The 16,462-nt window shown below is 61.7% G+C and overlaps 2 protein-coding genes across 2 annotated transcripts; one reads left to right on the top strand and one right to left on the bottom strand.

Moving 5' to 3' along the window:
• The first annotated feature begins 10,326 nt into the window (after positions 1-10,326).
• On the top strand, positions 10,327-12,311 carry IL17B (interleukin 17B). The gene is made up of 3 exons (XM_057409767.1): positions 10,327-10,528; positions 11,410-11,696; positions 11,899-12,311. The coding sequence occupies exons 1-3, from the start codon at positions 10,508-10,510 to the stop codon at positions 12,155-12,157; spliced, it is 567 nt and encodes a 188-aa protein (XP_057265750.1). The 5' UTR covers positions 10,327-10,507; the 3' UTR covers positions 12,158-12,311.
• Positions 12,312-13,170: 859 nt separating this feature from the next.
• Positions 13,171-16,150, bottom strand: PCYOX1L (prenylcysteine oxidase 1 like). The gene is made up of 6 exons (XM_057409763.1): positions 16,052-16,150; positions 15,670-15,876; positions 15,088-15,262; positions 14,799-15,010; positions 14,565-14,705; positions 13,171-13,993 (listed from the first exon to the last, which is right to left on the bottom strand). Exons 1-6 carry the CDS (start codon positions 16,140-16,142, stop codon positions 13,335-13,337), a joined length of 1,485 nt encoding a protein of 494 aa, XP_057265746.1. The 5' UTR covers positions 16,143-16,150; the 3' UTR covers positions 13,171-13,334.
• Positions 16,151-16,462: the final 312 nt, after the last annotated feature.

Raw genomic sequence — 16,462 nt, 5'->3', positions numbered from 1 at the left:
TGATCAGGAAAAATGCTGGTTCTTGGGTAGAAAAGGAGACGGAGAAAAGGAAAAGAAAAGCAAGAAAAAAAAAGCCCTTAATCATCTCCAGACTGCCTCTTGACAATCGTGGAGGGAAATGCCACTCCATCCAGCAGCCACCCAGAGCTGCAGCCTGTCTAGACAGAACCATCCCCGAATTCCTGCTGATAACTGCTTGGGAAATCTTTGGCGGAGGCGTCTGCCTGTGTTTGTTGGAAATAAACTCCTCTCCTGTTGGCCAGCAATGGGGAGGCAATGCCATTGCCCTTCAACAGAGCACCCTGGCCAGTGCGCAGAGGCTGGGGAGCTGGGACAGCATAGGCAGGATAGCTCCATGCTGGGGACGCTGCCGCTAGGACGGAGTTGGCCGTGTCACACTGGTGGTTCTCCATCCCCACATGCTCCATCCCAGTGCTGAGATGCTGCAACTCCTTAGGAGCAGTCAGCGACAGTGGGAATCCATTGAAACACAGCTGGATGGGGACAGACGGGATGGTGGTGGCCACAGCTGCCCTGAGAGGTTACGGTGCCCTGGTTACTGTCACTGTCCCTTTGCAGAGGGACACGTAGCCCATACAGGAGCTTGCACCCCCAAGGATGTCACTCGCCCTGGCTGGACCCACTGTGCTCATGCAGGACCCTGCTGGTGTTTGTCCCTGTGGCAGTGGGAGCTGCCTGCGGAGGAGGAACATGGCAGCTTGCTGCGACATGCCCGTGGGGCACCGTGTCCTCAGGTGACCCTCTGGGAGGGGACAGCCACTGCTGGTGCCCTGGGAGCAGATGGACAGCCCGGAGCCAGCCGTAACCCAGGCAGAGGCAGCACCACGTCCTGCAAGGGACGGGCAGGGAGGAGGCACAACCCAGAGGGAGCCTTTGCAATGCTTCAGCTCGAGGCTGTCTAGGAACAAGCCGTGTCTATGCCCTGAAGCCATCGCAGCGCTGCCATTGCTGGCTGCACGCCCTGTGCTGTCCCCACCAGCCCAGCCGCTGGCTCCCATAGGGTGACCTCGCTCATCAGCCGCTGCTGAGCCGCCAGGGTAGGAGGATGAGGCAACCAGTCACCCAAGTGAGTGATGGAGCTGGGCGATGCCAGCAGCTGGGGTCACACCAGTGTGCTGGCTATGGGCTGCAGCCAGGGGCACAGAGCGAGGCAGTGGCACCGGCTGGGCTGGCACTGGGGTTCCAAGAGCTGTGGGCTGTGGGGTTCTCTCGGTCATTGTGTCTTCAGTACCCTGGAAGTCTCCCGTGGTGAGGTCCAGCCCCCTCTCCTCCCAGCCTGTTTCCCCCGGACAGTGGCAGCATCATGGCCGGGCAGTGGAGCCGAGTGAACTGCCCATGCTTCTGCTGCATGAGGAGCATGCCTCCCTCCGGCTTCCCATTTTTCCCATCCTAGACATGCACAGAGCAGGAAGCAATTCCTCCCCCAGTTCTCGGAGGGCCCTTCCCCACCTCCACAAAGCTGGGTGAGCCCCAACAAACCCCTCTCCCAGGGCCAGGACGGAGCTGTAGGGACAGATTTTGGGGAACCTCTTAGCTCAGGGCTGCCCGGTCCCGAGGCAGCTCTTGCTATTCCTTGCCAGCTCCATGCCCAGTGGGTTTCCCTACTTGCATCCCATGGCCCTGCTCTGCTCACCTCCCTCCCAAAGCACCCCTGCCCAACCTACTCGAAGCCGTCTGGGCTGAGCATCCCATGGCAGGAGGGATGTTGGAGGAGCCACGCTGTCCCCTGCCTGTCCCTGCACACACCCAGGGCAGGCACCAGGCAGAGCAGCAGCACTCACACCGCACCAGCATCCGCCCATCCTCATCACGCCATGCACCCATCGCTGCCACCCACGCACCTTCCCACTCCCTCCATCCACGGGCACCTACCTGCTGCGCCACACGAGGCACCACGGGATGCGGGCACAGCCCCGCCACCTCCTCCCGGCACATTATAACCGCCACTGGGACCCCGGTGCTGCCAGCCGGGGTTTTTTAAGCAGCTGGCACGGGACCCCTCAGTGAAAAACTGCTTCCAGGCTGCTCAGAAGCTGCAAAACCTTTTTGTTTTTACCTTATATGAGCTGCAGGAGGAGGCCAGGCTGCGACGGGCACCGCTGTCAGGGGCGCCGAGGGGATCCATTGGCTGGGGTGCCGTCACGTGGACCCGCCGCCGCGACCCGCCGCCGCGCAGCCGAGTGTTGCTTTTACCCCCTAAGGAAGGGCTGCTTGACAATTTTCATATTTCTTCTAAATTTGGAGATTTCAGACAATGCTGGAGGCTTGGCTCGGGATGCCAGAGGCCCATGTGGAAGTCATTAAGGCGGAGAGGGGGAGCGAGGGAAGGAGGGCTATGGGGGGAGCAGGGGGGAGGAGAGCAGCCAGGGCTGCAGGGCTGCCAGCGGCACGCCTGGGAACCCAGGCCATCCCGACCGGAGAAAGTTGTTTGCAATAGCTGACTTCCTGCGTGCACGGGGGGGACGCGCATCCCACGGCCGGTGGGGCGGGGGTCCGGTGGGGCAGCCTGGCCGTGGGGCCGGCGTGGTGCTGGCGGCTGTCCCGCCGGCCGGGGGAAGGAAGCGGAGATGCTCCCTGGCCCGGCTGGAGGCGGCTCGTGATTCACATTACTTTGAAAGGCTCCATCTGGCCTGGGAAAAAAGGCGTTTTGGAGGACGCGGGGCTGCCCGTGAGTGCAGGGTGAGATCCCGAGTGCTGCTGGGGCCGGGATCCACATGGGAGAGTGATGGTGAAGCCAGAACTGGATGCACGTGGCACCTTTCCCTGGGTTTTAGCACCGCGGGGAGCCAGGGTGGGAGCTTCATCACTGCAGGGCTGCGTCTGCTCAGCCCCTCCCGACTCCGCATGGACCATGAGTCCATGTATGGCCTCCAGCCGGCACTGGGGCCCCGGGAATGAGCAGCCAGTTGGCAGCTGCGGAGGGAAACACTCCGCATTGATGTGCCTTCATCCTCCTGCACCGGCTGTCAGCCCCTGGCATGGCAAGGAAAGCACGGCCTCTGCTCTGAACACTGCTGTCCTGCCTGAGCCACAGCGCTGTGCTGGGCTCTCCTGGGGCAGTGGAGCCAGCAGCTCGACTCCAGAGGAGGAAGCAGCCACTGCAGGGACCTCTCTAGCAAGTGATGAGTGAGGGAGAGCTGGGGAGTGAAGGGAGGACCAACAGCTTCTCCTCTGGGGTTTCCAAGCTGGTATCTCTCCATGGGGGAAGAAAAGGGCTGGTGCCTGGGGTCTCATGTCTGGAGAATTCTCCTGGCTCATGGGAAGGAGCTCATCCTGAGCTGAGCATGGGCACAGCAGCACTGCTGAGCACTCGTGGGGCCTGGGATGTGCACGCACTGCCCTGGCCTCAGTGGGGACAAAGGTGGAGTAAGAGCCTGGCAGGGCAGGATTTCCATCAGCACATTCTGGAGGGACCAGGAAAGGAGACAAGTCCTGCTGTCCTCAGGCCCTTGAGCCTGGGAGCTGGGCACAGCCCCAAAGCCAGGACCAGGGCCCCTGTGCCATCGTGCCAGGCTTTGTACAGGGATGCTGTGGAGCGTTGGTGTTCCTCCTGCTGCTCCTAGACTTACGCGTCACCTCAGCACCAAAGTCCCTGCTACAGAAGCTGAATGTCCTTTCAGCCCCTCTGTATCCACCCTGGGACATACTCCCATGCTGAAGCTGTGGCTGGCCCCAGCAAACCAGCCCTGAGTGGCTGCAGACATCTCTAGAGGGTCAGGGCTGGAACAACCCCTGCTGCCTGCAGGAGATGGGTGCTCAGAGTCATGCAGCTCTCCTGGGGGGTGAAGGAAAGCTGACAAAGCCAGCTCTGAACTGGCTGGCCTGGTTTAGCTCAGCTGATGGAGAATCAGCTGGAAAGAAGGAGCATGGGCAAGACATTCTGGGAGGTAAAAGGGTGAGGAGGAGCAGCAGTGGATGGCCAGGCTGCTGCTGAGCACCCAGCTGTGCCAGCCACCTCCTGGGATGGCACCTCGAGGTGTGAGCAGGGACAGTGCGGAGCACAACCAATGTGGAGGAGAAGTACCAGCAATAGGGTCTAGCCGAGGGGCAGGGTGAGTTGTCTGGGAGGTTTCTGCCCTGGAAAGGAGTAAGGAACTGGAGTGTGATTTTGCACCACTACACACACACACACTCACCTCTGCTCCCTGCAGCAATGAACCCTGCATCACAAAACGGGCAAATGGGGGAACAACCGTGTTCTCAGCCCCGCTCTGCAATGGGGATGCAGGGCTGCAGGCCAGCGTGACCTGACCCAGCGGGGGGAGCACAGGACACTGGTGGGAGCGAGCACAAGGCACTGGAAAGCAGCCACCAACATGGCTGTGGGGGATGCTCAGCATCTGCCAGGAGAGCAGGGACTGGGGCGGCAGCGCCTGGACCTATGGCAAGATGGCCAAAGCCAGGTCAGAGGGAGCTGGGGTCCTCCAAGGAGCCTGGGCCACCACTGGGGTACCTGGCCAGGAATAGGAAGAACTTCCGTGGGGCTGCTGAATGCAAACCCTGACTGCTTGGTTCAATCCCTGCACTCATACAGTTCCAGTGGCCCATGGCAGGACAAGCCTTGATTTTGCTATGGCCCAGGAGCAGACAGCCTGCAGCAGGTCTGCCTGTGGTCACCGGGGCACAGGGCAAGCCAGGCTAGGCTGGACGAGCAAAAGGAACCGCACAGAGCACAGCGTGGCCCCTGTGCTGCAGATAAACCTTGGTGCATGGCACAGAGCTAGGACAGCATGTGTGGCATGTCCCCAGGACACACTGGGGCTCCTCTGGGGCACAGAGCCCTCCCACACCATGTCTGACCCCTGTACCCCTCACTATGTGAGGCACCCCATGCCTGCAGTACTAAGCTCATCCCTATCCCGTGCCCTGTGAGCCCAGCAGCCTCCCTGGGAGCCAGGATGGAGCCGGCATCTCCCAGCCCCTGCCACCCCATCCCTTCTCCTCTCCATATGGCCGTGCAGCCCCTGCTCTCGGTGGGCTGGCTTTGAGTGAAACACAACCAACTGCTGCCATGAAACAAGCCCTATAATTAGAAAACAGGTTTCCTAAATGAAGTGAAAAATGTAACGTTAGCCTCTGTTTGTTCGCTGGATGCTGCTCTCTTGTTCCATGACCCAGAGGGGTCGTGCCCTGTGGTTTCTGAGAAGCCTTAATAAGGTAATGTTTAGGAGGTTACTATCTTTACAACTCTTGTCTTGTTACAACTCCATAAGAAAAACATTTGGGGCAAAGCAGGATTTCTTGGCGCGGGTTTGTTTTCGTTGCTCCTTTGCTCAGATGCTGCCCAGCGAGCCCTCCTCACCGCCATTCAGATTCAGGATCTCCACAAAAGTGCCTTCTTTTTCCACCCTGCTGCTGAGCTCCAGCTCCTGGGCTGGGTGTGAGGGACCGGTGCTCTCATTGCAGGCAGTGGGCAATGCTGTGGGGCGGTGATGGAGAGGGTGCCCTGGGCAGGCTCTGAGGGCTGCTCCCACCTTCCCGTGAGCTCAGGGAGCCACAAGAGAGCCCCCTCTCCCATGAGCCCCGTTGACATCCAAACACACCCAATTTAGAGCCTTTTCATTTGCTGCCCCACATCAGAGGGGTGCTGGGCGCTGTTGGGTGTTTCTCAGCCCTTGAGTGTGTCATTACACCCCAGAGCATGCAGCCCCTGCCTCCCTTGCCCCCATGCATGCACTGTCTCCATTGCAGGGGCAGGACGGTGATGAATGGGTGAGCTGCGCTCTGAAGGTGACCTTCAGGACTGGCCTGTGCTGCTCTGTAAATCCCTTCCCACCACAGACTGCTGAAACAGCAGCACAGGAGCAGGGATGGGGACCAGGGCAGGAGGCTTTCTGCCCTGACTGCAACCACCAGATCCCACCTGGTGACCATTCTGCACTGGTTACCAACACATGCAGCGGTGTCCCCATGCCCAGGGCTGTGGAGAGGAGAGGTTTGATTTGAACACTACGCACCAGACGTCACTGTCACTGCTGAGCTTTCCATTTACCTCCGCCTTCTGCTGTGCCCTGGGAAACTGGGAGCTTGGATGCCTGCCCACAAGCAAAAGCCACCAAAGCCCTCAAAACGAGAGGCTTTCTCCTTGCAGACCCAGATGGCATCGCTGCCCTGAGCTCCCTCCAGCACCGTGGCCTTGCAGGGAGGGCAGCGAGTCTGGCTCCAAGCTGCCCCGTGTCCTGCATGGGGCTAGAGGACCAGCCCTTCCCATGGCCAGGAGCCGGCATGCAGAGGACATCCTGGCAGGACCGTGTCTCACCTTTGCAATGCATCACGAAATGCAGCCACCCCTCGGAAGTCCTCAGGGGTCAGTGACTCATTGCTGCTTTGGCTGCTTTCAGCTGCAAGGGGGAGCAAAACCAACTTATTTGGGAGCCCCACATCGTCTGTCCATGCTCTGCACTGGCGGGCAATGGGGCACACAATGAGGCCAGGAGCCCAAAGGGCTGGGGAAGGTGGAAGGGCAAGCACAGGGGACACAGGGAGCAGGGCATGAGGCCAAGTGCCCATTGGGCTTGGCAGGCTGATGGAACACATGCCCAGGTAGTGCCTCAGTGGTCCCTGCAGCCTCTCTGCCTGAAGAACCCCATGGCTCTGCTCTGTTATGTCCTATGGCGGTCAGGGACTGCCCCACATAGAGAACCCAGAGGGGTCCCACTGGGTCTGGGGTCTGTCCCTGCCATGCCCTAGTCCCGGCCCCTGCGATTGTTCCCCACTGCCACCGTAGGGTGAGCCAGTGTGGGGCAGCAGGAGCAGGGATCCATCACGGCACAGTGCCGAGCAGGGGCGGAAGCAAGCGAGCGTGTCCGGCATGGGAAGCGGCAGAACAGGCTTTTTCCATCAGGTGCTCTGTCTCCAGGAGCAGGAGGCAAAAGAAAACAAAAGGCAGGAGAGGAGAGGGCCAGGAGGAACCTGCGCGTCTGGATCATGTAACCAGCGACGTGCTGTAAACGCTGGGCTGCTGATGGATGTGCCGGCGGCAGGATGTGCCGGACCCGCACCCTCCCTCCCGCCCCCCCGTCACCCCGTCACGGAGCTCTCCCGACGCCGCTGGCCCCGTGTGAGCCTCCTGGGTGCTGCTGGCCCCGCAGCACAGCCCTGCCTCCCGACCCGGAGCCTGGCTGTTACCTCACGCGAGTGATCCAAAGGGTGTGATTTACAGACAGCCCCCAGCATCACCCAGCTCCCCCCCCCCGAGGAGACAGCCGGATTAAGGCTGTATAAATAATACTGCCCTTTGATGTACAACCCAGGCACAGCGAGACCCCAGGCTGCCAACAGCTCATTCAGCCCCTCACACAGCCACCACGGTCACCCCTACTGCCTTCGGCGACCCAGAACCTCAGGGTGGCTCCATGGCCACAAGCACCCACATTGGGTGCTATCCCTTCCCTCCTATGGGAAAACCCTTCCCACCAGGGACTCTGGGGACAGCACCAGCGTCACAGGGGCACAGGAGGGGAGGGCACCCACCCCGCTCGATGCCAGCACCAAATTCCCATCTGCCCTTGCCAGCTGGGCCAGAATTCAACACTTTTTGTTTTTCCCTTTTTTGAGAACGAGGAGTTTTAATTCCCACCAAACAATGTTCCTTTTCCAGGGAGCTTAAAATAAGCCTTTTTGGCCCGGGTGTCTCTGCAGTGCTCACGCGCTGCGCGGGGCTTTGTGCAAATATGGATGTGAGTGAGCTCTGCGCTGCCGGCTAGGATGGGAGATACCTGCTGGGGGGGGGGCCTGGTCCCAGCCCTCCTCCCCACTGCAGTGTGGGGCTGGATGGGGTGAGGCCAGAGCACACTTACTTTTGATGAGTGGAAAATGTTGCTCATGCAGAGGTAGGAGGTGCCACCGCGGCGGTGCTGGAGCCTCCTGCCTGCCCCGGGCACACACAGTGTGTGTGTGTGCTCAGGTGTGCTGGGCATCACAAGTCCTGTGGAAGATCCAGGCTCTGGAGCAGCGTGGTGCCTGGGAAGAGGCCATGCCCTGCAGTGTGGCACCAGCACTGGAGGGACCACAGACCCCATGTCAGCGGCTCTCACCCCGGCAGGAACATTCCTGCTTGTGACAAAGGCAGAGAGCTGTTTTCTGACAGTGGGAACTGGGGTCTGATTGCCCCCATTCCCTTACCTGTGGTTCTCACTGTATGCTCTGCCACATGCTCCCTGGCCAGCACATCTCTTCTGCCAAGCACACCACATCCACCCTGCATCCCTCTGTGCCGGGAGCTTGAGCTTGGCCAGAGGCACAGCAGCAGGTTCTGTGATGGCTACACTGGGAAATATGTGCCAGAGTTTACTCAGGGCAGGTAGAACCTATCTATCTTCATGGCCCCTCCTGTTCTGCTTGGGACACCACACGTTTGCTGTGGCAGTGGGGCAATGTGGTGGGGAGATAGCAGGGATGAGCACTACAACAAACCCAAAACCACATCCCCCCCCACGGAAGCCATGCAGGGGTTTCCAGCCACCCTCCCCATTGCATCCCCGCAGCAGGATGACCCAGCACACCCTGCTCCCCCAGGGGCAGCACCACAGTTGGCACTGGCAAACTGAGCATGTTGGCTGTCCCATCCCAGGCGGGAGGCAGGGGCTGGCTGTGACCCAGCCGCTCACACACATTGTTCCTCCCCTTGTGCGAGGCGATGGGGAAAAGCCACCCCTGCCTCCCCCAGCTTATCAAACGCAGCCATGTCTGGAAAGCCCTGGTTTCCTTTTCACCAAAAAAGATCAAAACTGGGTAACTGGCTGCCGGTGCAGATGCCTCTGAGCCTCTCTCATGTGTAAACAGCATTGCCGAGCGCTGACACAACGCAGGCGGCCGCGGCACACAGAGGCACTGCAGCACCCTCCGGGTGCCCATGCTGCTCACTGCCCCTCCCTGGGGGATCATGGAACAGGGGTGCAGCAGGGGCTGGCTCAGCACCCCAGGAAAGGCTGCTGGCAGAGGGATGAGTGCTGCTGAGGCAGGTGGCTGCAGGGCCCCTGCCATGGCCAGGTCCCCAAAGTGACAAAAGGGACATGCTGTGCTCAGTGCACAGCACCACACCTCATCTGGGAGCATGGCAAAGCCCCATAAATGCTGTTCTGGGGGTGTTGATGTGAGGCTGTCCTGTGTGTGGGAGCAGCCAGACTGTGCTCCCTGCTGCATCCCCGGGGATGGCAGGGCTGGGAGGAGAAGAGGGACAGTGAGAGCTAGGGGTGCAGTGAGTTTTAGCCTATTCACAGGGTTTTCTAGAGGCCCAGTTCATGGGCTGGGAAAAGGAGGTGGAAATTTCCCACTGCTCTACAATGGACAAGGGCCTCCAAACCCCTGGGGATCAACAGCAAGTAAGGAGTCAGAGGGAAACTCAGCATCTGGTGCTGCCACACACACTGGCGGTGCTGGGGTGGGAGCAGGAAGGGCAGAAAACACCAAAGAGAGGTGGAGCATCCCCTCCGGGAGCTGCAGCCGTAACAGTGTAAAGGGTACCTCCAAAGGAGCAGGACAGACCCCGCTGTCCCAGAGGGAGGGGAAAAGCACCGGGCATCTCGCCTCCCGTGGCCGGGGAGGAGGGATGGACGGGAAGAGGGATGCAGGGAGGGATGGAGGGGAAGAGGAAAGGAGGGAGGGATGCAAGGAGGAGGGATGCAGGGAGGACGGATGCAGGGAGGGAAGTTGCGGGGGAAGGATGCAGACAGGAAGACGGCGGGCTGGCGGTGCGGTTAAGCGGAGGACAGCACCATCGTGTGGCACAGCCGCTGCCTGGCCACGGGGACGGGGACAGGGACAGCCCGGGGCAAGGGGCTGCAAAGCCGCGATGCTGCGGCCCCCGTCGCACGCCAAGGCCAGCCCCGTCTGATCAGGGACAGGGCATCACAGCCCCAGCGTCCCCCACCGCAGCACCCTGAGTCTCGGTGCTCGGCACCCCACCGCTGACATCCGCCACCCTGCTGCTCTGGTTTGTTCCCACTCTCAGGAGCTGGGGACAGGCTTGAGGACAGCAGGAGGGGAAGGGCTTGGTGACACAGACCAAGGGTGCAGGAAGTGATGGGTGCGGGGCAGAAGGGTCTGGTGTCTCCTGGGGACAGCAAAGCTGGTGGTGTCACATGGATGGGCTCGGCTGACCCCCAGGACCTGCACCCATCGCTGCCAGCAGAGGACACAGCCCCCCCCCCCACTCCCCCAGCCCAGCTGCCGTGTCACCGCGATGGTGGCACCACAGGGGTCGAGTCCAAGCCCCGTCCCCAGGGCAAGGCATTGCCCAGCGACCCTCCGGGCTCCAGCGGGGTCCCGCTGCTGTCGCAGCCGCAGATGGAACCAATGCCCGGGGAGGTGGCAGGTGGCCGAGTCCCAGACCACGCTGGCCCCTGCCCTGCCAGCGCTGGCACCTCGGGGACCGGACACACCTCCCGAGGAGCACAGCCGGGGGCTGAGGCTTTCCCTTTATAGCTCCCGGCCGCTCTGGTGCCAGCCTCACTGCAGGACGGCGGCCGGCAGCCCCTCCGCCGCGATGGAGCGGGCTCCAAACCTGGTAGGTGACTGCCCGGCGGCGCGGGGCTTGCTCCTCCTTTGCCTTCTTCAATAGAACCGTTTGCACGCTTGTTTACGGGTGGCTACCTGGGTTTGTTTGCTTTGGAGGTGCTGTGGCCTGCCAGCCCCATCACTCCCACACTCGGCATGGTGAGGATGCAACAGGCTCGGAGACCAGAGAGGCAATAGCGTGACCTGACAGCATGGGAAGGGGAAAACAGCCCCGGCAGAGCGGTCCCTGCCCTGGGACCACACACCTCAGGGCACGGCTGCAGGACAGCAAGCAGGGTGCGGAGCTGCCGGCTGCAGGGACACAAATAGCAGGGAGCAGGACTACAGAAAGCCACTTTGTTCGCCACTGGGCAGGCTGCCGGGTGTCGGCACAGGGGAGCTTGGCCCTGCGAGGCTGGAGCGAGAAGGGAAGGAAAAAGCATCTTTCTTTTCTTTCTCATCGTCCCCAGAGCATAGAGGGAGGGAGAGGAGGGTTTGGATAAAGATCCCATTCTTGCCTGTGTCACCTCTAAAGCTCCTTTGCAACCTGAGATGCCAGGTACAGCCTGAGCTGAGGGCAGGGAAAGGACCAGGCACAGCTCCAGCAGCACACGCAGGGAAACCTTGGGCAAAAGCCAGGGCAAGGGGCTTTGCAGCCACATGCATCAGCTGGGCCTTGGGCTGGAGGCTCGCCACAACCGTGTGCCCATCATCCGTGCAAACTGCCCTCATGTGCTCCCATGGGTCTCACCCTGCAGGCTGGTGTTGCTCTTTGGAGACTGCACATGCCCCTCCAAAGTCAAAGTGGTCATGTTATCACCCCGCGGCCCATGGGAGGTGGGAGAGCTGCCCTTCAAGGGGAGCCATGAACCATCCCTCCTTCCTCCTCAGCTTCTCCTCTGCATCTTCACCTTTGCCATGGTCCTGGTTCCCGAAGCGAAGGACCAAAGCAAGGCAGCCAAGGGCAGGAGAAGGGGCCTGGCACGGCCTCCCACAGCCGCCCCTGCCCTCGCCTGGGCCCTGGATGACCCCTATACCACCATGGCAGACTACGAGCGCAGCATCCAGGACATGGTGCACCAGCTGAGGAACAGCTCTGAGCCAGGTGACACCAAGTGCCAGGTCAACTTGAGGCTCTGGAGGTCCAACCGGAGGAGCCTGTCCCCCTGGGCGTACAGGTGAGTTGGGGCAGGGACCTGGGGGATATACCAGCAAGCACCATGGCAGCTACAGCTCCATCAGCGCAGGGCTGCGGTGGCTGCTGACGGTGTGATGCGACACAGCACCCCACGCCACCCTGCAGAGGCAATGACCTGCCCATCCCAAGCCACCCATTGCCCCCCATCTCTCCAACCATGTCTCACTTTCCCTCTCTTCCAGCATAAACCACGATGCAACACGGATCCCAGCAGACATCCCTGAGGCCCGATGCCTCTGCACTGGCTGCATCAACCCTTTCACGATGCAGGAGGACCGCACCATGGCCAGCATTCCCATCTACAGCCGGCTGCCTGTCCGCAGGCTGCTCTGCCCGGTGCCAGGAGAAGCAGGGCACAAGCCCTCTGGGAAGAAGAAGTGTCACAAGAAGTACCAGATGGTCATGGAGACCATTGCTGTGGGCTGCACCTGCATGTTCTGAGATAGCAAAGCTAACCCCTGCAACTACCTATGGGCATCTAACCAGCTTGTTCTTGCTTCCCAGCTTGCCCAGCCCTCTGGAAGAGGGTCACCTCGCTGAGTATCAGGCTGACGGGAGACCCTGTGCAAGGTGATGGCAACTCCAAGTGCTCCCTGAAATCACCCTGCAGGCTCCATCAGCCTCAGGGGACACCCATTGCGGGGACTGCCCCTGCCAGTCACCAGCTGCACAGTCCCACAGCCAGCCTCGCAGTCAGGCACCCCCCTGAGACTCCCCCCCCTTCATGGAATTGCTCAGCAGGGTGGGCTGCTGGTCTCCCCCCTTGGGCAGGATCGGCTCTCCTCCATCCCCAAAGCCCCTGTTTGCCTTCATTTGCTCCATTGGTGCCACAGCTCCGGGAGCGCCCAGTCCTCCTGTGCACCTACCAGTTCCTCTGTGCTGGGCCAGGGAGCGGGGCAAATGGATGGGGGTTTGGGTGGCTTCTGAGGTCCTCAATAAAGCGCATCGCTGGCCCCTGTCTGAGCTGCTCCCTGCCTCAGCCCTTCATGCTGCCCCTCTGGCCCTGCCCAATGGGGGGTGCTGCTCTGGCTTCTCCCAGAGAGGCTCTTCTGATCCCCAAAACACAGCCTGGACAACCCTGGAAGCAAGGAGCATCCGGCAGCACCTCTCCCTGCAAGCTGGAACCTGCGAGCACCCACTCTGCACGCCCATCCCTGGGGCATCAGGCCTGCAAGGGGGGGTTGGCTCCATGCACACATGGCATGGAAGAGGACACAAGATCTCCTGCCTTGGCCGGGCCAGCCCTACCACCCAGGTTATTGGAAGCAAATCCAGGCAGGCAGAAGACTAAGGTGGAAGCTGGGCAGCTCACCAGGGGGAACCCATGTGTGCCAATGCCAGCCACCTTGTCCTTGAAAGCCCCCTGATGTCCCTCCCCAGAACAGATGCACAAGCTTCGAGTAGAGGCTACAGAGGGGAGAAAAGGAAACTGAGGCACATGGCACACACAGCAACACTGGGCAGGGACTGTATTCCTGAAGGTGGTGCATGTTCAAGTCACCTGGGACACAGCCCGTCCCTTCTCCTCCAGCCCCAAACCCCCTGGGGCTCCCATAGCAATAAATACTCCCCACACTACCACACGCAGAAGCTCCCAGCCCACCACCTCCCCTGGGTGTCACAGCTCGGTCTTCACCTTGTGCATCAAGTCCTTCTGGTCGATTTTCTCCAGGTCCTGATGCCAGCGGTTATAAGCCAGCAGGGCCACGTTCTTGGCTGCCACCGCTATCATCTCCATGGAGCTGGCCACCCACTCCACCCCGCTGAGGTAGAACAGGTTTTCATGGAGCACAATGGGTGGGAGGGACTTGGCAGCATCGTAGCGGGGATACGTCTGCCACTCCGTCACCTGCACCGAGTAGTAGGACCTGAAGAGGGTCTTCAGCTGCTGCTTGTCCAGCGGCTGCTGGGACAGGACCCGCCACACCGCGGCCTCCTGGGGCTGCTTGCGGCGGAAAGCTGCCGAGATGTTGACAGGACAGATATTGTCCATGGCGTGGAAGAAGAGGTCGGGGGTGTCAGTGGTGAGGATGCTGGCAAAGGGGAAGAGCTTGGGGTCAGGGAAGCCGAAGTAGGAGGAGTTGAGGTAGCCATGCACCACGGAGGTGACGGAGGGCTGGAAGGCTCCAGGGAAGTCAGTGATGGGTGGCTCGAAGTTCTCAAAGGTGAAGTTGCTCCTGCTGGGGTGCAGGGGAGTCGTCACAACCACCATGTCATAGAAGGCTGAGCCCTGGCCTTCACTGCCCTCGTAGTGCACCTGGTACAGGGCTCTCCCCTCTGCAAAGAGATGGTTGATGGTTAGGAGTATCCCCGAGCACCATGCGGCATTGCCCTGGCCCCCTTTTTTATAGCATGGCCTTCATCCCCCGGTTTCCCAGTACACACCAGTGCTGGACCACAGCATTTGATGGTTAGGGATGAGCTGCTGATGCTTTAAGGCAGCATAAGGAAGATTGTATCAAGTCTGTGGGATAAGTTCCCAGAGAAGCCAAGCCTAGTGGGGCAAGAAGTAATGGGGCAGCACAGTGCACCCCCAAACCCCAGGAACCGAGCCCTTCTGCTGTGCTGAATGGGGGAGCATGCAACAAGGATGGTGACAGAGAATTGACCTGGGGGACCTCAGGATGGAGAGAGTGGAGCCTCAGGGCTGAGGTCTGTGCTGCAGGGCTCCTACTGGATCAGAAAATGGGAGGAGATGGACAGACCCCTGGGCCCTCACCCAAACACTGTACCAGGACAAGGATGCTCTCCAGCCTCCCAGTGCTCTCTCTTTGCTCCAGCATCCCTTGCTGCCACCACCAACCTCCTGCCCTGGTGCGCCCAGAGCAGACCCTGTCCCCAGGCTCACCTGAGCTGTGCAGAGAGACGCCCGTCACCCTGGCTGCAATGACGTTGGCTTTGGTCAGCTTCAGCAGACCTGAACACACCAGCTTGTTGCCTCCTTCCACTGCCCAAGTGCTGCCCTGGGCCCCTGCCAGCGACATGGCTCCTGGGAGAGGAAGAGGAGGGAGGCTCAAGAGCCTGCCCATGGAGGGAACGCAGCGAAGGAGTCACAGGGGGAGGAGCACGGTCCCAGTCTCACCTGCGAAGGCGGGCACCAGCACCGACTGCCCGTAGCTGGAGCGCAGCACGGCCGCGATCACATCGTCCACGAAGCGCTGCGTGACGCCCACCTCCAGCAAGGACTCGGCCACCGAGCGCTGCGTCATGTTGATGAAGGCATCACCCCCCAGTGAGCGCAGCAGCTCCTCCAGGCTGGAGAAGGCGTAGCCATGCGCCTGGTACTTGTAGATCCTGGAGGGGACAGGATGATGTCCTCGGTGCTTGGGAAGGCCCCATGCATCCTTCCCCAGCCCCATGGGCTCTCCTACCTCATGAACTTCTCCATCACCTCCTCCACCCACATCTGCAGGCGCAGGAAGCTGATGCCATAGTGCCACCAGAGACGGAAGAGGTTGAGCAGGTACCAGTCGGTCTCCTCCAGGACGAAGTGCTCCCCGCTGAATATGGCACTCTTCCCTGCCACCTCGCGCCGGTGCTTGAGGCCTGTGGGGAGCATGGGGGCCCCACTGTGCTCGGCTGGCTCCTGGGAAAGGCCAGCACCAAACACCACCATGATGGGGATATGGGCAGAGATGCTCTCGGAGGAGCATCAGGGAGTGTGAGACCCTGGGGCAGTGGGACCCCAGCCAGACCCTGTATGGTGGCGCATCCCATGGAATTGCTCCTGCTAGTGGGGCAAAAGGGGAGGAGGAGTTTATGAACACACACAACCCCCCCCCCAAATCCCACCAGGACCCCTTGCCCTGATGCTTTGCCCAGCTGCCCCATCCCGTTCTCTTCCAGGGTGCAGGGACAGCACTACTGCACACTGGGAGCAGACGTCCCCACTACACCGGGGTAACAATCCTTGGGGATGGAGGCCGTGCAAGTGTTGGGGTGTCAGTGCTCACCCAGGATCTTGACGAAGTCCTGCATGTGGAGGCTGAGCGCGTGGATGGAGGCTCCCCTGCTCTCGTACTGCTGCTTGTTGACGGTGAGGGTCGCCAGCCGCCCGCCCACCGCCGCCGCCTCGTACACATCCAGCTGCACCTGCGGCCCGAAGTGCTGCTGCAGGAAGTAGGCGACGGCCGAGCCGCCCAGCCCGGCGCCCACCACGGCTGCCGGCGGAGAGGGGCGGCGGGGTCAGAGCTCCGCTGCCGCCCCGCTCCCCGCGGGGATGCATCCATCGCGGCAGCGCACCGCGGATGCAGGCAGGGAGGAGGCCGGGCGCTGCCGGTACCGCGATGGGCGCCCTCCCCTCCCCTCCCCGTACCCCCCCATCTCTGCTCTTACCGATGCTGCGCGGCGGGGCGCGGGCGGCGGCGGGCGCGGCCAGGAGCGCGGCCAGGGCCGGCAGCAGCAGCGCGGCGGGCGGCGGGGCCATGGCGCGGAGAGCGGGGCCCGGCTGCACCCGCCCGGCACGGCCCGGCTCGGCTCGGCCCGCCCCTGCCGCAGCCCGGCCCCCGCCGCGCCCCGCCCCAGCTGCCGGCGGGCAGCAGGGGGCCTGCCCGGGCAGTGGGGACCTGGAGCCAGCGCGGCGGCTGGCGGCGGGGCGAGGAGGTGCAGCGGCCGGGCAGTGAGCAGCGCAGCGCCGGGCGCGCACAGCCCCGGGGTAACAACAGCCCCTGTGGTCAGTGACCTCCAGCAGCTACCCCCAGTGAGGGTCAGAGGGGACCTGCGTGTAGCACATGAGCAACCCCCGGC

This window comes from Pezoporus wallicus, unplaced genomic scaffold (genome assembly GCF_028554395.1).
Source record: "Pezoporus wallicus isolate ANWC-B61680 ecotype Strahan unplaced genomic scaffold, APGP_CSIRO_Pwel_v1 contig_4309, whole genome shotgun sequence".
NCBI lineage: Eukaryota > Metazoa > Chordata > Aves > Psittaciformes > Psittacidae > Pezoporus > Pezoporus wallicus.
This window is presented reverse-complemented; position numbering and strand designations above follow the sequence as displayed.